The sequence below is a fragment of the Thyridium curvatum genome (genome assembly GCF_004353045.1).
Source record: "Thyridium curvatum strain D216 chromosome Unknown NODE_23_length_467585_cov_82.455940, whole genome shotgun sequence".
NCBI classification, from domain to species: Eukaryota; Fungi; Ascomycota; class Sordariomycetes; order Thyridiales; family Thyridiaceae; genus Thyridium; species Thyridium curvatum.
The window spans coordinates 419,077-440,973 of NW_022156778.1; the positions used below are offsets into that span (position 1 = coordinate 419,077).

Here is a 21,897-nt window from a genome sequence, read left to right on the forward strand (position 1 = left end):
CCTTTCTTTTTTTCCCCACCCAAGCCATTGATCTCCGCAGGGTCTCGGGATTTGCATCAATTGATTGGGGTACCTAGTCGACTTATCAGTCCACACCACGCCATCCGGTCAATCCATCTCTCGCTCGACGAGTCGCACTCTCTGCCATTGCACATTACAAACGCGTCGAGAAGCGCGCAATGGATTTCTCAAGGCGCCAGACTCTGCGCCTGCTGCGGCAGAACCTGAGCTGGTGTTGTTCTTCATGTCGAACACAACGGAGTCGATCCGTCCCGAACGTGGTGGCCAGAGGTCTGCGCTTTGCGTCGACCGGCCCACGACCCAGTGCACAGCGAGCTTCGGCGCCCAACATGGAGCATGTCTCTGCCCAGCTCAAGAAGAAGAATGCTTCCACTATGTGAGTACTGTCTGCCAGGGCAAGCATGGCGCGCATCTGCGGGGTGTGAGAGGCATGGCTGACTCTGGGTCCTGTCCAGGTACTACGTGATCAGTGTGATGTTGGGGACTGTCGCTCTCTCGTACGGCTCCGTGCCTCTGTACAAGATGGTGAGCATTCTACATGCCCAGCCAAGTGACCTTTCAACCATCAAGACGCCGTCTGCTGACCACTGTCTTCCTCTTCCTGTTGCCAGATCTGCCAAACGACCGGGTGGGGAGGACAGCCAATTCGGGCGCCTAACCACGGTGGAGGGGACGGAGGGGATCTTGCGAGTCGCTTGCAGCCCGTGACCGACGCCAAACGGATCCGCGTAACATTCAATGCCTCGGTTTCGGACCTGCTGCCGTGGAAATTCGTTCCCCAGCAACGAGAGGTGCGAGTGCTCCCGGGCGAAACGGCTCTGGCGTTCTACACGGCCACAAACAAGAGCGACAAGGACATCATCGGCGTGGCGACCTACAGTGTGACTCCGGGACAGGTCGCCCCATACTTTAGCAAGATTCAATGCTTCTGCTTTGAGGAGCAGAGGTTGAATGCCGGCGAGACGGTGGACATGCCCGTCTTTTTCTACCTCGATCCCGACATGTTGAATGATCTCAATATGAAGGGTGTCGAGACAGTGACACTGTCATATACCTTTTTCAGTAAGTCTTTCCGTGGTCGTATACGGATCGGGGAAAGGTCAAGTCGTGCTCACCACTTTCTCTTCCCCCCACAGAGGCCAAGTACGACGACAACGGCAACATCAGAGGTTTTCCGACCACGAGCACTTGAAAGTCTAAAGCCAGCTCTTTCCTCCGCACCTAGACGGAGGATGCATACTTCCACATGTCTTGCGTTTTTATCTGCTTCCCTTGCATCATGGTGTCTGTAGGATATACTCGCATCTCTAGTGTACATTAACGATAGAGCTAGAAGGGGGAAGCTATGCTCTCGTCCAGAGTTTGCGGACATACGGGAGCATTGTGTATGATTGTGTGTGTGTGTACATAATATGAATACAAGGAAGTCGGACTGAGCAACCATCTTTCCACGGATCAAGGCGCAGCCATGGTGCAGGAAGCGTCGAATCCATGTCGCCAACAAAAGACCAAAAAGGCGCGCGAACTCACCAGATTGACATCAAGTGTTTTCAAACACGTTTACGGAGTCTTGTATGTGTGAAGAGTGTTGCTGATGCCATCAACTGATCCAAGGACGAGAGATGGAATGCGGCTAGGTAGGTACCTATGTGGAGGTATGTAATGTACCTACTCCGTACTGATCCACCTGCTACAGAGGTACCTGTGCGTACTAACTCGGCGAATGCGCGCACCAAGTCATCTATCCATCTATTTGTACTTCCCCTTAGGTACCTACCTAAAGAAGGTACATTAGGCAATGACGCGGGCTGGCGCACAGCTAGCTGGGGCGTGTCAGTCCACGCGCAAGCTCCATCGAAGTGCTAGAGCATGAGTGAGGCTCAATCTCCTGTTGGTTGTCTTGCTTCATACTGAACCACATGCATGCCACTACATCAGCTTCCCCACGGTCCTTGAACAACCTCATTGCGACTCAGCGCTGTCGACGTTGTACAAGGCAAGGCATTCAAGAGCTTGCCGTACAACCTTGACCGCTTCCAGAGGGCTCAAGACCGGCTCGATACGGAAAGCAACCCTCAAGTGTCGTCGCTTTTGGGCGCATCTTCCTCGAGTGCTCCTCTTCGCTCCTAACAACGGCATTGAAAGATTCGTCGTACTCGCTTGTCCGACCATACATCTACGTCTTTTGCCCCCATTCCAGCATATACGAGCCGGAGGAGATTGGCAGCATCTTGCTAATCTCACGTCTGGGACCCTTCTACGGCAATTGACCTGCGTCGGCCAACATAGCCTGCCTTATCGTGCCTGAACACTGCCACCTCTGTCCCTCGACATGTCAAGCGACTATCGCAGTACCAGGTAGCATGAAGGCCGTCCTTCCCGGCAAGCCCGAGTCCAGGCTGCAGGCTCTTGCTACAGGCCTTTGGGGCGCCCGGCGCATCATTGTAAGCTGCTCCTGAATGGGCCGCCCGCCATCTCAGCGTACTAACAGCAGTCTGTTTGCAAACATAGGTCTATATAAGCGGCAATGCTTTCGCAATCCTGTCCGACCATGCGACGCTAATCCAGACTGTGTACGACGACGCCGACGAGACTCTGCAGGCGGTTGCCTTTGACGAAGCTTCTGGCAAGATCGCAACCTGCACCGAGACATCTGTCCGAATATACAAGCCTTTTGGCCAGGATGAAGATGCACTCAGAGTAGGCACACGCCCGATATCCCTTGAACACGAGCAATCCCGACTGACCTGGCGCGCAGTGGGCCCTCCAAGCGACCTTCGCCGCCGACTCCGGCATCGATAACGCCTTGGGTCATGAGATTGGAACCTTGGCCCTCTCGTGGGCCGCCTCTGAAGAACTACTTGTAGCCCGCTCTGCGCTTTCGCTCTACCAAACTGCTTCCACCCCAGTCTGCCGGTGGCGCAAAGCCCTTGCCAGTCCCGCGAAATTGGCCAGCCTTTCGTATGACTCGAGCTACATTGCTTCTGCTGGAGACTGCGACCGTCTGGTCAAGGTCTGGCGGCGGCTGAGCTATGGCGCCGAGGACGTCCGCTTCGACTTTGCGTATCTGAGGCACCCGGGTGTTGTGACTGGTCTCCAATGGCGCAAGCCTTACCATGTCGACCACTCCATAGAGCACGTCCTGTACACCTTTTGCTCTGACAACTTTCTGCGCATCTGGACACGCCCTGACGCCCACAGCTGCCACCATCTTCAGCTATGGGGGACAGTTGACCTGGGAGAGTCGATTCAGAGCGCTACCTTGAGCAGCAACCTGCGTTGGGCCTTCATCATCCAAGGACGAGACCTGTCTGCCGCGACAGAGGCCGCAGTGCAGGAGAGCGGCTCATCAGAGGGGGGCAATGCGGCCGCATTACGCCATCTGATCCAAGTTGCCAACCGAAGCTCCGAGGTTTGCGTGGTCATGGACGGTCGCGGAGCCATGTCTGCGCTCTCGCTGGAGAATGTCGGTCGCAAATCGCAAACGACCCATGACGTCTTTAGCATTGCCCAAGTCACCTCCAAAGATCTCGACTTCCTGTCGAGGCTCAAGACGGATGCCGACTCAATACCTCACGTTGAGATCTACAACTACTGCAACAGGCCGAGGGGTCATCTCCAGATCCTCATGCATGACTTTTCTGGCAAAATCGAGCTCTTCCAGACAAACATAGAAGTTCTCCTGGACGAGACCGCCAAAGGACGCAAACTGGTGCACACACGCACCTGGTCTGGCAATTCAGGTCCCATTCGCAAGATTGTCCGGAACTTCAGCGGCCGCTCCATTGTCTCGCGTACGGCTCTGGGTGAGTGTGTTATCTGGAATCATGCTCTCGACAGCGATGGAGTTCCGCTTGCTCAGCAAAGCGTCCTGCCTGAGGCTGGCCATATTCACCGTATCTGTGTCATGCGGAAAGGTCGTTTTGTCATCTTCCTCTTTCACGACAAGATCACTCTGTGGGACTGCCGGCAGCCGACTCCATTTCTTCTGGCCACGTGTGGCTTTGATCTTCCCGGTAAACCACTCTGCCTGCTCATACTACCAAGGAAGAGGGTGGAGGAAAACCTGGTCGCACATGTCGCGACCATCACATCGGAGAAGATGGGAGTGGTCTGGGAAGTCCACCTGCCCCCCTACAATTCCTCGGTCGCTCATATCAGTACCAACGGACACTCCAAGCCGTCCATTCGTAAGTTCTACGAGTTTGAGCTGCCTGATGCCGGGGATCTGGCTTACGTACTGCCCGTTGATCCCGCCGGCTCGACGCCCCACGTAGCAGGCTTCCTAGATGTGTTTGCACGAGACGTGGCCATCTCTTATACACACACCGGACGAGTTGAGTTCTGGACGGCTCGAGTTGACCACAGCCACGAGCGAGTCGACTGGTTGTCTACGTCGTCGCTGGAGACGGGTCTTCGAGAGCCAGCGCTTGTAAGCGGAAGCACGATGAAGAAGGCAGCGCTCGTCAACTCCGACAGGTCTACGGTCACAATTTGGGACATTCGCGGAGCTCGTCTGGAGTATGCCATGTCGTTCGAGGCGGGAAACACCGTGCAGGATCTAGATTGGACTTCCACGCCAGACTCACAATCTATTCTTGCCGTAGGATTCCCCCACCGTGTTGTTTTACTTGCCCAGATGCGATTCGACTATCTGAACAAAGGTCCTGCCTGGGCATCGATCCGCGAGATAAGCATACGCGACTTGACGGCACATCCTATAGGAGACTCGACCTGGCTCGGTGACGGACACCTGGTTATCGGCAGTGGAAACCAACTCTTTACCTACGACCGAACGTTTGATCCCTCAGCCTCCACCGCCACGCATCTTCGCCTTCCACAGCGAAGGAGCGGCCGCCTGGACCTCTTCGAAGTTGTGCAGAGACTCAACGGCCCGTTGCCCGTCTTCCACCCCCAGTTTCTCAGCCAGTGCATGCTCGCCGGCAAGAGCAACCTACTCAAGAAGATTCTGCTTGCATTGCACAAGACACTCAAGTACTGGCTTGAGGGCGAGAACATCGACGACTACCTGGGTCTGGATTTGGAAGAGTTCTACATGGATAAAGATGTGAGTTAAGCTTCTGGGCATGTGTACTACCTTGACAATCGCTAAAAGGGAATCCGACGTCAAGATCTCCAACATAACTGGTGCTGAGAGGGAAAAGAACGCTTATTTCGTCCGCGAGGGTGTCGATAGCTCCGAGGACGACGACAGCTTCAACGAGGAAGTAGCTCAGGCGATCAACGAGAAGCTGACCCGGGTAGCCTTGCCCCAGCTCTCTGGACATGAGCAGATCCAGCTCGTGGATATTGTGGAGTGTGCCGGCCTAGTCGAGACTCAGCGCCGGTCCATGGACGAGAATGCGGCAAGATATATGCTGTTCTTCCGCCAGCATGCCCTTCGAAAAGGCAGGACGAGCGAGATATATCTGTCATGGAGGGAGATCAATTGGGCCTATCATTCTACGAGTCAAGACATACTAGTTGGTTTCATTTCGCGCCAGCACCATGGCACCGTACTCTGGGAACATGCTCGCGAAAGCGGTATGTTCATGTGGCTCACCGACATGTCGGCGGTCGTAAGTTTTGTCTTGCAGCAACTCCTCTTTCTACCCCTCTCCTGCTGACTCTCCACTTAGCGGGCTCAATTCGAGATCATCGCGCGCAACGAGTACACAAAAAGCGAGATGAAGAACCCCGTCGACTGCAGCCTCTTTTACCTGGCGCTAAAGAAGAAGACGGTCCTCCAGGGTCTGTGGCGCATGGCGTCGTGGAATCGGGAGCAAGGGGCTACCCTCAGGCTACTCTCCAACAACTTTGACGATCCAAAATGGAAGACTACGGCTCTCAAGAATGCATACGCGCTGATGAGCAAGAGGAGATTCGGTATGACAAGTTGCTTGCTCGCCCCTCGCGGCGTCGCGCTTCGCTTACTAACCGTCCCCAGAATATGCCGCGGCATTCTTCCTGCTGGCTGACCACCTGCAGGACGCTGTCAACGTCTGCTTAAACCAGCTCAAAGACCTCCAGCTTGCTGTGGCGGTAGCCCGTGTCCACGGCGGTGACCAGGGGCCAGTACTGCGCAAGCTGCTCGAGGAAGAGGTGTTGACGATTGCCTCCCAAGAGGGCAACCGCTGGCTGGCGTCATGGGCCTTTTGGATGCTGCACCGCAGAGATATGGCCGTCCGAGCTTTGATCGTAAGTCCGCCACGTCTTGTCATGGGGTCGATGGCGTACACGCCTCGAAGATGTCCGCAGTCTAACCGTGTGTTGAAAAGACCCCGGTCTTTTCGCTACTAGAGACACCACATCCGGCCGACATCAAATCCAAGTTGTTTCTCATGGATGATCCGGCGCTGGTCATACTGTATTCCCAACTACGCCAGAAGACGCTGCAGACACTTCGGGGCGCATCCAAGGTCACTCCAAAGGTAGAATGGGAATTTGTCTTGCATAGCGCACGTCTGTATGACCGGATGGGCTGCGATCTGCTGGGCTTGGACATTGGTGAGTCTACCTTCGTGCTTCTGCGGCGGTGCAATTCCTTGATGCCTCTTTTCGAAGTCGACGCTACGGTCGAGACTGACGAGTCACGTAGTACGCAATTGGGAGTTTCTTCACACTGGGAGTGCAATTGCCCCTGGCCTAGGCGGCGAAGTCAATCCTTTGAAGTTGTTACGGCGTAGGAGCTCTTTGGTAGTCGCAGATCTTCCAACTTCTCCCATCACCCCAAAGACAAGTGGCATCGCGAGCCATCCGCCGGCCACAGCCACAGTCTTTGAGGAGCCAGATGCGAATTCGCTGCTAGATAGCTTTGGCTTCTAAAGAGGACACCTTGGCGGATAGCACACCCGTTCCATGCAAAGTGCCAAGAATACATGTGCTCAATCTAGGCTCCGCATCAAGAGATAGGTAGATCAGAAGCCCACCTGACGGGTTCCGGAGCGGGTGGATGTTGACATCACCACCCAGGCCCAGAGATGCCAGGGTGATGCAGCCCCTGTTATATGTAATTCTGGGCTCCTTGAGCTCTCCTCTGATGATGGATGATCGCTTCGAGAGCCATCTATAGTGAAGGTTCGGCTGTTTCTTCCGAGAAATATCTATGGACAGTAGATTCTTGTTATTGAGCACTTCCCCTGCCTGGTATGCATGAACACACAACAGATACAAGTCGATGAGAACTGAAAGGAGAATAGAAGAGAGAAAAAAGACGAGATTACGCCATGAAAGGACATGACAGTGACGCCGGGTCTCGTTTTGAAACGAGAGAGCTGGAAAGAGGAAATAGCTGACGGCGTGTTGATAATATGCTGCTGACACATCATCTCATCATTGGCAGAACAGCACCGGGTGGGTGCCGACCGAGAATTGCGGGGCGGCGGGTCAGGACGGGCCGCGGTGTTGCGCTGCCTGTCCCGCTCGGACGACTTTCGGTATCTTTCTTGCTCCCGTCACGTCCTCGCATCCGCATGGCCGACTCACACAGCACTGCTAGCCAACCCGCCTCGTATACTCTTCCTTGCCTGACGCACACGCACGCGCACGTGCACGCGTAAATCGGACAGAAGGCCGCGCAAGGCGCCAGTGCCTGCCTGAGCCACCGCCCAAGATGGTCGTTGTCGAAGGCAGAAGCTTCACCGTGCGCGGTGTCCTAGTCGGCCTCCTGGTCGGCCTGGTCATCTGCTTCTCCAACATGTATTTTGGGCTGCAAACGGGATGGGTCAGCATCATGTCCATGCCGGCGAGCCTGATGGGGTTCGGCTTGTTCAAGGCCCTGTCGAGACACCTCAAGTTCCCCTTCTCGCCGGTGGAGAACGTCCTCGTGCAGAGCGTTGCGGGTGGCATGGCTATCATGCCCCTTGGCTGTGGCTTTGTCGGCGTGGTACGTGCCTTGCAGGTCCCTCTGTCAAAGACTTCCTGGAGCTGACAATCGTCGGGCGTGCATTCTAGCTCCCAGCAATGAACTATCTGCTCACGCCCGAAGAGCGAGGTCCCGTAGACTTGAGCGTGTGGAAGCTTATTGTCTGGTCTCTCGGACTATGTTATTTTGGCGTCGTATTCGCCGTGCCACTGTGAGTTGACCAACCCAGTCAGCGGTACGAACCGCGGCTGCAACGGCGCCAAACTGTGGACGGAATATTGGCTTACCTATGCGAATCTTAGGCGGCGACAAGTCATCATCAGAGAGCGGCTCAAGTTCCCTAGCGGATTTAGCACTGCCGTTCTCATTGGAGTTCTGCATGGGAAGACGCAGCGGGTCGAGGGCGGCGATGCCAGCCAGGATCTTGCGGCCGGCTTTGCTAGTCTGGCCGTCTCGGGCAGAGAAAGTGCAGAATTCCGCATCGGCGAGCCCTTGCCCGACGATGAAGCGGCTTGTGGTTCAGTAGACCAAGGTGCGCGCGATGCGGATTCTGAAAGTGACTGGAAGGCGAACCTTCGCCTCCTTTTCGTCTGCTTCCTTGTCTCGGGACTTTTGACTTTCGCAACCTACTTCTTCCCCGTCCTCCATAACATTCCTATATTTGGATTCACGGCGGCCTCGACATGGCTGTGGACGCTGAACCCGAGCCTTGCTTACGTAGGGCAGGGCATCATTATGGGTCCGGAGACGACACTCCACATGTTGCTGGGTGCCCTCTTGGGATGGGGCGTCCTGTCGCCTCTGGCAAAGTTCAAGGGCTGGGCGCCAGGTTCCATCGACGACTGGGAGAGGGGGAGTAAAGGATGGATCGTTTGGACCTCATTGGCCATCATGCTCGCCGATGCGATCATCAGCCTGGGCCACATTGCCGGACGCTCCATGCTGCAATACCTTCCAGAGGCCGTCAAATTCACGAGGGACCGTCTGCCACATGGATGGTCACCGTCACTCCTCCGGGACCGCGATGGTTACACTAGCATCAACGGTGATGATATCGATGAAGCCGCTCCTAGAGCATCCGCAGCGGCAGCGGCCACACTGCCAGTCCCGCCGAGCCCGCTCTCAGACCTCGGTGTCGACGGGTCGACGGTGGAAGACCGTGACCATACACTGGTTACGGACGACGAAGATGCACCCCCACATCAGCAGGTCAGTGATCGAGTAGTCTGGGTCGGGCTGATTTTGTCGATTGCCTTCTGCATATTCTGCATCCGCCTGGTATTTGGCGACCTTGTTCCGCTGTACGCCACGGTCATAGCGGTGTTCATGGCCCTTTTTCTCAGCATCATGGGCGTGAGAGCCCTGGGTGAGGTGAGTGTCGCAACAGCATGCGGTGCCGGGCTCGTCTTGACACTGACCATGGTAGACCGATCTCAATCCGGTCTCGGGCATCTCCAAGCTTGCGCAGCTGTTCTTTGCTTTCATCATCCCCCAGTCTCATAAGTCGAGCGTTTTGATCAACCTCGTCGCCGGAGCAGTGGTCAGTCTATCCATTCAATCGCTGAACTTGGGATGGCACAGTGTTTCCGTTCCTACAGGAGAACTAACGAGGCTGCTCACTAGTCTGAAGCTGTAAGTCGACGCTCATGATGGACCCAGAGTGAGAGCCACTCGCGTGGCCGGACCTAGCTAAAGCGATACAGGGCGCCTTGCAAGCCGGCGATCTAATGCAGGATCTCAAAACCGGTCACCTCTTAGGTGCAGCGCCGAAGGCTCAGTTCTGGGGCCAGGTCATTGGGGCCACCGTCGGCTCCATCGTCAGCGCCTTCATCTACAAGCTTTACACCGCGTCAGTAGATCCGTATTGACCATAGTGGTAGTGCTGCGTGCTCGACATTGGCTAACTTCGTTTCCTTACTCCCGTGTTCCAGTGTCTACCAAATACCCGGAGAGCTGTTCCAGGTTCCAACAGGCTACGTGTGGATATTCACGGCGCGGCTCGTCACCGGACAAGGCCTACCATACATGGCTAAGGAATGGGCGATGGCATTTGCAGCAGTGTTCGCCGTCTTGACAGCCTTCAGGATACGTAACGTGGGCAAGAGTTGGCGCGCTTTTATTCCGGGCGGCATTGCCGTAGCTGTTGGTAAGCCTGGCCATATTGAACATCTTTCCGGGCTTCTTTCTTCAGGGGCGGAGCCGCTAACTCTTCGACTTGCAGGCATGTACAACGTTCCCTCTTTCACCCTCGCCAGAACAATCGGGGGCATCCTCAGCTGGTATTGGCGCTCCGTGTCAGGCCGCCCAGAAACCCCGTTGATTGTACTCGCATCGGTAAGCCGTTGCTCCTTGCGTCACGTTTCGTTGCCTGCCCCGTCGACTGACTTACTACAGGGGTTCATCCTGGGTGAGGGCTTCTTGAGCATTGTCAACCTCATCATGCAGAGCGCAGGTGTGCCTCACTTGTGAAGATCCTGGGTGCACGGAAGATAGACGCCGTAATCATATCACTATGTGGACAGTAGACATCGTTCAAGTCTGTATAGATAACTTTCCCCATAGAACCATTGTTTTACCAGGGCAGGGATCCTTAAGAGCTTTGAGATGATTTTGAGCCCAGAGAATCAGAGACAAAGTCGCACGTCTACTATATTACTTCAAAGCCCACGTTTGCGTCTTCTTCCCCCTGGGTCCCTCAGACCAGTCAACCCGGAGTGACAGTGCTCGGGCATTGTCGTCGGCCACCGAGAAAGTAATTTCTCCTTCGACCACCTCTCCACTCTTCAACGGAGACGGGGTTTTCGTCTGGTTGAGCAAGAGGCCCTGTTTCCAGTGGGTTTCCGTCTTGAAAGGGCCGGTAGTAAAGGCCACGACGTCGGTTCCTCTCGCAGCCCACTCTTGAGCAGTGATGTCCTCGGGAACGATCTCGGCTTCTCGCGAGAGCGCAAAGAAGATGTCAAACCAGACAAGAAAGGCGTCGAGAGAGTCCGCGTCCGCCGAGACCGAGGAGGAGAACTTGCTGCTGAAGACAAGGTCTTGCGACGTGACAGTGTGCAGGTTCAGGTAGCGGAACATGGACGGCCGTCCGCACACGGACTTCTCTGGTAAGACATCGACGCGAACATCTTTGTAGATGCCCTCCATCATGCCTTCCATATCGAAGCCGTACACATCTCTCCAGAACGTGACATGGTCAGAGACGTACTCTGAGTCCGAGACGGGGGCAATCCAGAGAGTCGCGTGGCTGGGGACCAGCAGTCCGTCGGGCGCCAGATATCTGTCACGGGCCCAAAGAACGCTCGGAAGCATGGCCTCGTAGAGCAAACAGTAGCCCATCCATTCGCTGACGATGATGTCGACCTGCGCGACCGGCAAGGTCACCTCTTCGATCCTGCCTTTCAGGCATGTTATGCTCTCTGCGAGACCATTGCGAAAGATGTTCTCTCTCGCCTTGTCGATGATCTCGGACCGATCGACAGCAATGACTTGTTTAGCGCCTGCCTTTGCGCAGAACATGCTCAGGATGCCGGTGCCGCAGCCAATGTCCAGCACCGTCTTTCCAGCGAAGATATCTTTATTGTTGTAAATAAAATCACGGTACGCATCGGTTCTCACTGTGTCTTTGAGCATGGTCTCGTGGATATCTGCGCATGTATTGTCAGGATGAACACGACTAATAAAGGGCGAAGTAGATGGGTGGGACCACTGACCGTTGTGGGCGTAGGATTCAAAATAGTATTCAGATTCATCCCCCCTCGTCTTGGTATCACCCTTGCTGGCAGGGGTTGAAGAATCATTGATGTCGTCATCCCCCCATCGTTGATCCAAGGTTTGCTGAACCGCCTCACGATAGCTCTGGAACTGCTTCGCTAGCCGGTCCAACTCTTCGCGCAGTTGGGTGTTCTCCTTGAGCAGACCCTCTGCGTCTCGGCTGGCACCCTCTGATGGAGGATTGGGATCATCGGCAAGACCCCCATGGACTGACTCTGTCGACGGGTCTGGCAACTCGTCGAGGCAGAGAATCAGAGCATCATCATCAAGCACGGGCTTCAGATAGCGGTCGTCCACAATGTCTTCTGCGGAAATCTCCTTGGGTAGGGCGACCCCTTCATGCACCCTCTGGCGGACTATTCGAGGTCAGAATGAGATCATGATCAAGCAAAGGTCCCGGGGGGGTGGGATCGGACGGTGGCTACTCACTGAAATTGATAAGCTTGATTGTGCCATAAAAGTCGAGGGACAGTCGTTCACGAATCGCGAGGAAGTCAAGTCCGAACTTGTCCTTGCAGTAGGACAACATGGAGGCGGCATCGGAAAAGACGCGGTCATCAAGAAGCGAAATAATGGCGAGCTGCTCCTCGGCCTCTTCGCCATCAGCATCAACCCAGCCTTCCTCGCTCGAGACATCCGAGTCTGAGTGGGCTTCTTCTTCCTTGGACATGGTGGGAAGAGATATGTGTGTCGGCGACCAACAGATGTTGTGCTGGGGGAGGCGGTGCAGAGAACAGCCCGAGATGGCCCGGCTCTCGTCAAGCACTTCGAAGTGAGTGGGTTGGGAATGAGAGACAACAGCGCTGTTCCGGATTGTGTTCCGATTGTGTTCAGATTGTGTCCAGAAACGTGGAATAATTTGATGTCATGTGCGGGTCCCATGTCCAAGTGGGATGAATTTTTAGACTCCGTATTTTTCAAATTTATTATCTTATCGCTGCTTTGTTTTTCCTTGGGTCCAAGTCTGCTAAATTCGACGCGCACTCCTGAACCATCTGAAGTGAAAAAGGAGCGAGCCGAAGGGAACATCGCATCGCATTCGAGCAACGATCGAGATAGTTATTTATCATGCATGCCTGGTGCAAAGGCTTAGAAGACTTAAGGGACTTGGGTTGATATCGCTCGGCAGATCGTGCCCAAGGGTCCTGAAGACATTGGATGCTATGCCTGACTTTGATGATTTGCTTGTCTTTGATCCTGCCCTGAGCAGCCGGGGACCATCTTCTGCTCCGCCCAGGTCACGCAAGCCATATCACGCAAGCCATATCGCCATCATTGATCGGTGACTGGGGTGGCTGATATCCTGCTCACTCTGCGTCATTGGTAGCCTCTTCTTCGTCGGAGCCATCCTCGCCCTCCTCCTCCTCCTCCTCCTCCTCACCTTCCGAAACTTCCTCTCCCAGCGCTTTCAAGCGAGCCTGGGGGGGCGGGTTAGCACACAAGTCCAATCATACAGATGTTGAATGACGGCGACGACCTACCTTGTACTTTGCCACCTTTTCTTCGAGGTCACCAAACACCATGAGCAGGTCATCCAGTTCGGTCTGGATTGTCTGTTTTTCATCCTCGCATTTCTTCAGGAGAGACATGTTCTGCCGTACCAGCCAAGCGTTAGTCTCTCTCCGCCCAGTGTGATATGGTCCTCCGAGGGCAATGGTCTTACCTCCTGCACCTGGGCCTTGGCAGCCTTAGCTTGCTCCTCTACCCCCCTGCGTACCTCCTCGGCCGACTCCAGAGCCGACTCCGCTTCCCGCCTCTTCTGCTCCGTCGCCTGCGTCTGGGCCCGGGTTTCTTCTAGTGTGGCTTCGGCCTTCTTGGCTGCCGCACGCTCATTGGATAACTTTGCTTCATATGAATCCTTCATGGATTGCAGCTCTTGTATTTTCGATTTGGTTGCCTGTTCAGGTTTGAGAATCGACCGTGTGACTTGGGTTCAGGATGGGAGGTCTATACCTTCATGACATCGACCTCTAGCCGACTGGCTGTCGCTCGTACGTCTGCAACTTCGGCTTCGGCGCGGCGCTGCTGCCGCTGTGCTTCCATCTCTGCCGTTCGACGAACATGTTCAAGCTGTCTTTGGAGGTCTTCGCGCGTAGATCTAAGAGTTCTGGGTTTAGTACCACCCCCAGGTCGGCTACCGCGGGCGACTCACTTCAGCTCTTCCTCGTGCTTTTGTTGAGAGGCGTCAAGCTTCTTTTGCAGGTCTTCAGAAATAGCCTGATGCTCTCGACGGAGTTTCCTGTTCTCAGTTTAGCCGAGCGCCCACTGACTGCAGCATTCCCGCAACGCACCTCAGCTCTTCTTCGCGGGCCTGCTGGGCTATCTCCAGCGCCTGCTGCGCTGTGCTCAGCTCCCCAGCTGCCGCTTCCTTTGCTCGCCTCAGTTCAACTTTTTCCTGGGCTAGCTGCTTTTCTAGGGACGCCATCTGGGTCTGGCTCTCTTGCAAGGCCCGCTCCTTATCTTCCAACTGGGCTCGCAGCGAGTCAACTAGCTCTCGCGAGACTCCCCGCTGCACACCATTGCTCACGACGGATATTTCCATGCCGGGATCCCGGTCTACCGCCCTGACGAGCCTGGAATAGTTGTCCTTGAAGAAGCCAACAAACGCGGCATCAAAAAAGACGTCAGGCCATTTCTGGTCAGCCGAGGGGTCGGATTTCTGGGGCAGAACCTCGAAATCCCGAAGCAAGGCAAACGTCCTCAGCCGGTTCAGCTTGTCGATATACCGATCACGGCCCATCTTGCCTACTAGGATTGGCTGCAGGGTAGCCCTCGGGATTGGAGAATCCTTGGTCGAAAACTCATATACCACCCCCAGCAAAGCGGCGCAGAGGCCCTGTACAATGACTTCGTTGTTGGTACTTTTGAGGACCGCCTGGATCAAACCTTGAAGGTTACTGCCTTCTCCTAGAAAGTCGTTCACAGCATCAAAGTCCTCGAATAGCCAGCAGATGAGCAACATCAAGTAGCCGGTGATAAGCCGGTGATCGTCCCCTTTGTTGAGGCTGCTTAGCAGATGGGCGGTGATGGTCTGTATGCTCGTGACGACCTCTTCGCCATTGGACTCGTCTCCTTCCGTCACTGCCATGGCCATTTGTTTCGCAGTTGGGTCCTCGAATATCAGGTGAAACATGATGATGGACGCGAACCAATAGCGGTATGGATCGCTCGAGGCGGAATCGTCAGTCGGTCGAAGTAGCGTGGTCAACACGTTAGCAGTCTCATCGGCACCCGACTTGTGGCCTTCAATCGCTCGCCTCAAGAAGTGCAGTCGCACCTCTGCATGAATGTGGAAGTAGGCCTTTAAACATTCACAAGCGGCCATACGGACGTCAAAGGCCTGCGCAAGATGCACGCTGAGGGTTATGTCTAGCAGCCCATCGATCACATACACTTTCGGAATACCGTTGGCTTTCTCGCCTTCCGCAGCCCCTCCGCTTCCCGACGGCCCAGGAAAGGGTGTGAGAACCTGGAGCTGCGCAAAGCTCTCTTGTAAACGAGCGTTGCCTCGGATGATATCGGCGCACACAGTGAGTGCCTGCTATGCATTAGCAATTCACCGCAGTGTGCAAAGAATTCGTGTCGGGTCTAACCTGCGCCTTGATCTGGATCTCCGTGTCGTGGCCGAACGCTAACTGTAAAGCGTGGTACAACAAACCATGGTGCCAGAAGGCATCCTGGTTCTGGACCGTTCCCAAGGCGCCGGGGACGAGAAACAGGCGTAGTACCGCCAAGAGAGCATATGTATTCCGGTTCCGTTGCGCCGCCGCCCACACAGCGACCTCTTCTCCGTCTGGACTCGATTCGTATGTACTCTTGAGCAATTTCGATAGGGAGGATATACACCCAGATTCGCGAAAAAGCGATTGGTTCGAGGCGTTCAGCTGCAAAAGGTTTGCTAGCAGGATCAAACAGTCCTCCACGACACGCCCACCCTGGGACAGGGAGCCCTCCAACTCGATGATCTTGAACGTCCTCTCAAAGGCGTTTTCGAACGCGACAAGCTTCTGTATATCGGGCGAAGTTGGAGTAAGGGAAGTCAGGAAATTTATAGCTTCGTTTCGTATCGCTTCTCTGTGGTCGTCGAGGATGGCAACTAGGCGTGAAATGCCCAGGGGCGCGGTAAAGACACACTCCTCCGTCCTCTCGGTCCGAGCATCGAGGATAGCTGTCAGCAATTGTAGCGAGTAGAGCCGGGAATAAAAGTCGTTTGTCTCGAGCAGATCAAGTAGCAAGGTGATGTTTTCCTGCCTCTGCGTGAATTCGTCGGCGAGCCATAGCGCAATGTCTTCCGATGCTTCGGGACTGTCCTCGTTTGGGTTCAGAAGCATGAGCAAGGTCTCGAGGACCACCTTGACAGTGTCCACATCTTCTCCGTCCTTGCTGAGACTGCCAATGAGGCTGCGCAGGGCTCCAGAAGCCACGGAGGCCGGGTACTCCTTGGCGAAACTTCGCAGGCCGAGGATGGCAGCTCGACGATCTTCGAGTAAGGTGGCAGTGAGACGCCCGCTCAAGACGGAGATGGTCTCGCTCACCGACTGTTTAGCCGGCGCAGAGGCAATGGAGAACATTGTTGATGTAGGCTTGGTCGGCGTCGAGAGGCCATTGAACGCTGGCGGCAAATGAGGCAGTCAAGCCCGATTAGAGAGAGAAAGTCGAGGATGCGAAATACGGCTCGAGGGCTGAAGGGGGACTGGAGCTCAGTCTTCGGTGTGCGTGTTCTGCTCTCCTGGCATTCAAGAGACGAGTGTAAAACGCGACCGCTCAATTTTTGACCCTAGATCAAGGAAAGGCACAACAATAATCTGTCCATTTCGCTGACTCAATGGCAAAGTTGAGGTATGCGTGATATCAAGTTATGATCCAAAGCTAAGGTATCTAGATACCTGTAGGTAAGGTTGGCTACAACTCTGGAGACTTCCAATACACTGATCCCCTGACCAGTGACCACGTCCCAAGAAAAAAAAAGAATGTTAATGTATTAGTTAGGGGACAGATTGCTGGTGTAGAGAGGTACTAACCGGTACTTGGGCAATTCAGCTGAAAAGGGTTTCTACCAAGCACAAACAGCCCCGAAGTGAGCACTGACTGGGGGGGAAGGGGTCTACGGCTTGTACCTACAAGTAGATCTCACTCCGCATAAGCAGGCACCCAGGCAGGTAGGTACCCAGGACTCCTTGGTGCCCGTCACCTTTAGCAAGTACCTAGTCTCTTATCACTCATCTTAGCGCCCCGATAAGATCCCTTGGCCGCCATCGTCCAAGGCATTCATCCTCCTCCGTAGAGCGTACGTAACTAATTTGGTAAGTCTGGGCCTTGCAAACTTAGGTAGGTTGGTACATGTACTTACCAGATCTTGTCGTCGAAGAATTCTCACGTCTTTTTCAATCCATCCTCATCACGACGCCTAGAGCGCGACTCTAGCTATTTGGACCGCCCTTTCCGTGATACACCACGAGGTATCTCGACATTCCAGACACCAAGCACGCAGACTTACGTGCATGGCCTGAACTGGACATTGACGGCCTCGACCTTTCCCACTTCCCCGTCAAATCCATCCTTTATTCTGCGCCAAAGTCGCCCAAGAGCCTTGCGCGCCTGTCTCGGATTGGCGACCAGCACCGCAGAATCGACAGCCTTTCCCAGGGCTTCGCTTTCCCTCGGCATTCTGCCTCTGCGCATCAGTCGTGATGGGTATTCCAGCTGCCTTCCGATGGCTCTCAAGCAAGTACCCGAAGATTATATCTTCGGTCGTCGAAGAGCAGCCCGTCACCATGGACGACGGCACGGTCATCCCAGTCGACTACACGAGATCCAACCCCAACGGAGAAGAATTCGACAACCTGTACCTCGACATGAATGGCATCGTTCACCCATGCTCGCATCCCGAAGACCGTCCCCCCCCCAAGGATGAAGAGGAGATGATGATGGAGGTGTTCAAGTATACCGATCGTGTCGTTAACATGGTACGGCCCCGAAAAGTCCTCATGATTGCTGTCGATGGAGTCGCTCCCCGCGCCAAGATGAATCAGCAAAGATCCAGGCGCTTCCGGACAGCGCAAGACGCGAAACAGAAGGAGGAAGACAAGCAAGAGCTTCTGAAGCTGCTCAAGCAGCAGAACGGCGGTGTTCTTGCTGCAGAATCGCTCGAGACGGTGACCAAAAAGGCTTTCGACTCCAACTCCATTACTCCCGGAACCCCCTTCATGGACATCTTGGCGGCCAGCTTGAGGTACTGGTGTGCTTACAAGCTCAACACGGACCCTGCCTGGGCCAGCCTCAAAATAATCATCTCTGATGCAACCGTGCCGGGCGAAGGCGAGCACAAAATCATGGACTTTGTGCGCTCTCAGAGATCCTCGCCCGACCATGACCCCAACACACGCCATGTCATCTATGGTTTGGATGCTGACTTGATCATGCTCAGCCTGGCTACTCATGAACCCCATTTCAGGGTCCTTCGTGAGGATGTTTTCTTTCAAGAGTCCAAGGCTAGGATGTGCAAGCTTTGTGGACAAAAAGGCCATGAAGCGAGGGCATGCCAGGGCGAAGCTAAAGAGAAGGCTGGTGACTTTGACGAGAAGGACAAGGCTCATCCGCTGAAGCCGTTCATCTGGCTTCATGTCTCTGTGCTCCGCGAGTATCTCGCTGTCGAACTTGACGTTCCTGGCCTTCCCTTCCGCTGGGATTTGGAGCGGGCAATCGACGATTGGGTCTTCCTGTGTTGCTTCGTCGGAAACGACTTCCTCCCACATCTACCGGCTCTGGAAATCCGGGAAAACGGCATCAATACCCTCACGTCAATCTGGAAGGAGAATCTCCCATACATGGGCGGTTATGTGACCAAGGACGGCCATATCGACCTGGAGAGAGCCCAAGTTATCATGTCCGGGCTGGCAAAGCAGGAAGATGCGATTTTTAGGCGTAGGAAGCAGCAGGAGGATCGTCGAGAGGAGAACGCAAAGCGACGCAAGCTCCAGGACCAAAGCAGCCGACGTGGATATCAGCAAGAGGCGCCTTTGTCCAACAGCAAGAATAGAGATCAGGCTTACATCAACAATTCTGACTCCATCAGTCTACGCGCCATATCCGACATTCCTGCCGATCTCCCCAGAAACATGACACACGATATGGTTGTAAACCGAGGAGCTGTCCAACAGGCGAATCTTGCAAACAAGAGCGCCGCCAGTGTTCTCAAGAGTCGGATGCAAGGCCACGCTTCCCAGGCAGCCCCGGACACCCCGAAGAAAACCGACGATGCCCCTCAGAATGATGCCAGCGATGCTCTCACGACGCCGCCTACGGTACTAGGAAAGCGTAAGGCCGCTATCGAGACAAATGACGACGATGCTTCCAGCACCCCGGGCGCAGCAACTCCAGGGACACCGAGCGTCAGCACTGCGGACGGACCCGTTGATACCGTGAGGCTCTGGGAAGAAGGCTACGGCGATCGGTATTACGCACAGAAGTTTCACGTCGACCCCAAGGATATCGAGTTCCGTCACAAGGTGGCCCGCTCTTACGTTGAGGGACTCGCTTGGGTACTTTTGTACTACTTTCAGGGCTGTCCTTCGTGGGATTGGTATTACCCATATCACTACGCACCGTTTGCTGCAGACTTTGTGGACTTGAGCAAGATGAAGATATCATTCGAGAAGGGCCGCATCTCGAAGCCGTTCGAGCAGCTCATGAGCGTCCTTCCAGCTGCCTCACGGCATGCACTCCCGGAGGTCTTCCACGACTTGATGCTTAACCAGGACAGTGAAATCATCGACTTTTATCCCGAGGATTTCGAGGTTGACCTGAACGGGAAGAAGATGGCCTGGCAGGGTGTGGCCTTACTCCCTTTCATCGACATGTCCCGTCTTCTAGAGGCGGTGGAAAAGAAATACCCACTGCTCAGCCGTGAAGACCAAGTCCGCAACGGCGTCGGGAAGGTTCTCTTGATGTTGTCCGATGCGCACCCAGGTCTGTACGACGAAATCACGACCAACTTCTATTCCAAGCGTCAGGGAGCCCCGAAGTTCAAGCTCGACCCAAGGACGAGCGACGGCCTCGCGGGTAGAGTCGAAAAAGTGGACGAGTACTTGCCACACGGCTCGCTGGTCTACCCGTTGGAGCGCAGTGCGATGCCCGATATCGAATACGACCGGTCTTTGAGGTGAGTTTGGGTGTCACTATCGGTTGTTACTTTATGCCATACTAACGAGTCGGTTATGCCGCATTAGTGTTCACTATGAAATACCCTCACAGTCTCACGGCCATAAATCAATGCTTCTCCGAGGGGTAAAGCTGCCCGATGTGGTCCTTGATCGGAACGACAAGGAGCAGTTGAAGAGCAAGACTTCTCGGTCGGGCCGCAACCATGGCGGCGCTCCCTTCAATAATCGGGGTGGCTATCACGGAGGTGGACGCAATGAGGGCCGTAACGAACCAGGCTACTATGGTTCGAGCGGCTCGTATGCCCGGCCGCAGCCTTCGTATGGTGGGAGGAACGACTATAACTCACGCGATCAGTACAGTGGACTGCCGCCTCCACCGCCCCCTGGCTCGGGATGGGCGCCCCCTCCGCCTGGGTATCCCGGCTTTGGCATGGGCCACCCTCCGCCACCGCCTCCGGCGCACTTGTCAGGAGGCAGCGATGGGCGTGGTCACAACCAGAGTTGGAATCAGGGCTACGCCGGCGCATATCCTCCTCCACCTCCTCCTCATCGTTACCCTCAGACCGGATACCAACAAGGATACGGTCGCGGTTCTCGTGCGCCTTCGGGCTATGATGGTCGGGGCTCTCGACCTTACGACAACCGCGATCGCAATCGCAACTATCGCGGTTCAGGGGGCTACTGATGGGGTGATGTTACTGCCTGAGGTAGACACGGGCATGCAGATCCATGCTCGAGGACTTGGAGGACCGTTGGAAAAATGACGAAGTCGTGTGTGTACGTTGGTACAGTTTTAAAGATCGTTGGTACTCCTTGGAGTGCCTTAGGTCCCATCACTGACTGGACCTGAGGCTGGAACAGCACAGGCCACATAGGTACTGGCGGCCCACCCGTCACAATGATATAGTGGGGTTCAGAACCGTTACTTATATGCTACAAATGTCTACTTACCGAAAGGGGTTCCTTGCACCGCCAAGGAGGGGTAGCTGGTGCTACCTAGGTGTGTATTGTGGTGAATTATATCTGCTATCTACATAGACTTGTTAGGTGCTTTGCCTTCGCGTTCAATTTGGTTCTCATGGGCCTATCTGCACAAGGAGTCCCTATGGGCCTACCTAGGTACTGAGTAGCTTTCCCTCCTTGAGCCGTGAAAGCATCGGCGAGATAGGTAGGTAGTTTACTATAAGAATCTGTTGCGCCTCCGTCTGTTGAGCTTTCTGGATCTGGTTCACCTTTCTCAATGATGTCTTGCGAAGTTACGCCGCACTCCTTGACTCCCTCCCTAACCTAAATTCTATCTAAGTACCTAGCACACCGTTGGCGATGCTGTTGGCGCGAGCCCCCGTCCCTTGTCTCGGGGCCACGATGATGTGGGGAACTACCCGATCCTAATGTTGGTTCTTCAGGTGCTTAAGGTTGTGCATGCCGCTTGACCCCCCCTATCAAGCACCTAAAATACACCTATGGACCTGTCGTGCTCAACATCGCGCCCTAAACTGCCGACCCTGAGAGCCTAGTCAGATAGGTACCAACCCAATGCATAAAACGACCTCCAGGTACTCCCCATCTACTTACTGAGAAAGCTGGAGGAAATAGCCCCTCCTTCCGCACACACATCCCAGCAAGCTTGCTCCTCATTATTTCCGCACCATATTCTGCGACAAACGTCTTGCAAGCTTGCAATATCGCTTGTGACTTCACATTCGAGTTGACCAGTTGACCCGTTGCCTCTGTGTGACAGCGCCCGAGACTCCCATCCTTGCTGAAACTCGCCCAACGGCGCTCCCGCCCGCGCTTCCTCGACGAGCCACTCACTCACTAACCCCGTCCCGCTCTGGTAAAGGAGGTGCGCGCCCACGGTCAACCGCAGTGCTACCGATAAGTGCGAATCTCAACCTGCTGAAACGGTTTCCCGACTAAAGCACCTCGTCATTGCCGGCCAATTCCCTTTGGAGGCAGGACTATCCTTTTCTCCCATCCTGATCCTGAGCTGTTCGAGGCGGTCACTCTCCTTGGACCCCGCCAATCCTCCCCCTCACCCACCCCCCACGTTGTGAAGCAGTCGCAGAGGCGCATCAC

General features: G+C 54.9%; 4 protein-coding genes across 4 annotated transcripts; 3 read left to right on the top strand and 1 right to left on the bottom strand.

Annotated features, from left to right (window-relative positions):
* Positions 1 to 350: 350 nt before the first annotated feature.
* Positions 351 to 1,213, top strand: E0L32_004778 (uncharacterized protein; the record flags this gene model as incomplete). Its single annotated transcript, XM_031139226.1, has 4 exons — positions 351 to 397; positions 477 to 546; positions 633 to 1,083; positions 1,158 to 1,213. 4 exons carry the CDS (start codon positions 351 to 353, stop codon positions 1,211 to 1,213), a joined length of 624 nt encoding a protein of 207 aa, XP_030996931.1.
* A 1,171-nt stretch (positions 1,214 to 2,384) lies between these two features.
* E0L32_004779 (uncharacterized protein) lies at positions 2,385 to 10,354 on the top strand (the record flags this gene model as incomplete). The annotated part of the gene is made up of 16 exons (XM_031139227.1): positions 2,385 to 2,465; positions 2,533 to 2,721; positions 2,780 to 5,089; positions 5,154 to 5,600; positions 5,661 to 5,907; positions 5,969 to 6,219; positions 6,300 to 6,528; positions 7,590 to 7,906; positions 7,975 to 8,096; positions 8,188 to 9,256; positions 9,312 to 9,425; positions 9,509 to 9,517; positions 9,589 to 9,734; positions 9,817 to 10,031; positions 10,107 to 10,219; positions 10,280 to 10,354. 16 exons carry the CDS (start codon positions 2,385 to 2,387, stop codon positions 10,352 to 10,354), a joined length of 5,934 nt encoding a protein of 1,977 aa, XP_030996932.1.
* A 183-nt stretch (positions 10,355 to 10,537) lies between these two features.
* E0L32_004780 (uncharacterized protein) lies at positions 10,538 to 16,227 on the bottom strand (the record flags this gene model as incomplete). Its single annotated transcript, XM_031139228.1, has 9 exons — positions 10,538 to 12,012; positions 12,086 to 12,459; positions 12,968 to 13,074; positions 13,138 to 13,248; positions 13,320 to 13,553; positions 13,610 to 13,754; positions 13,809 to 13,895; positions 13,948 to 15,197; positions 15,250 to 16,227. The coding sequence occupies 9 exons, from the start codon at positions 16,225 to 16,227 to the stop codon at positions 10,538 to 10,540; spliced, it is 4,761 nt and encodes a 1,586-aa protein (XP_030996933.1).
* A 1,119-nt stretch (positions 16,228 to 17,346) lies between these two features.
* On the top strand, positions 17,347 to 20,503 carry E0L32_004781 (uncharacterized protein; the record flags this gene model as incomplete). The annotated part of the gene is made up of 2 exons (XM_031139229.1): positions 17,347 to 19,817; positions 19,885 to 20,503. The coding sequence occupies 2 exons, from the start codon at positions 17,347 to 17,349 to the stop codon at positions 20,501 to 20,503; spliced, it is 3,090 nt and encodes a 1,029-aa protein (XP_030996934.1).
* Positions 20,504 to 21,897: the final 1,394 nt, after the last annotated feature.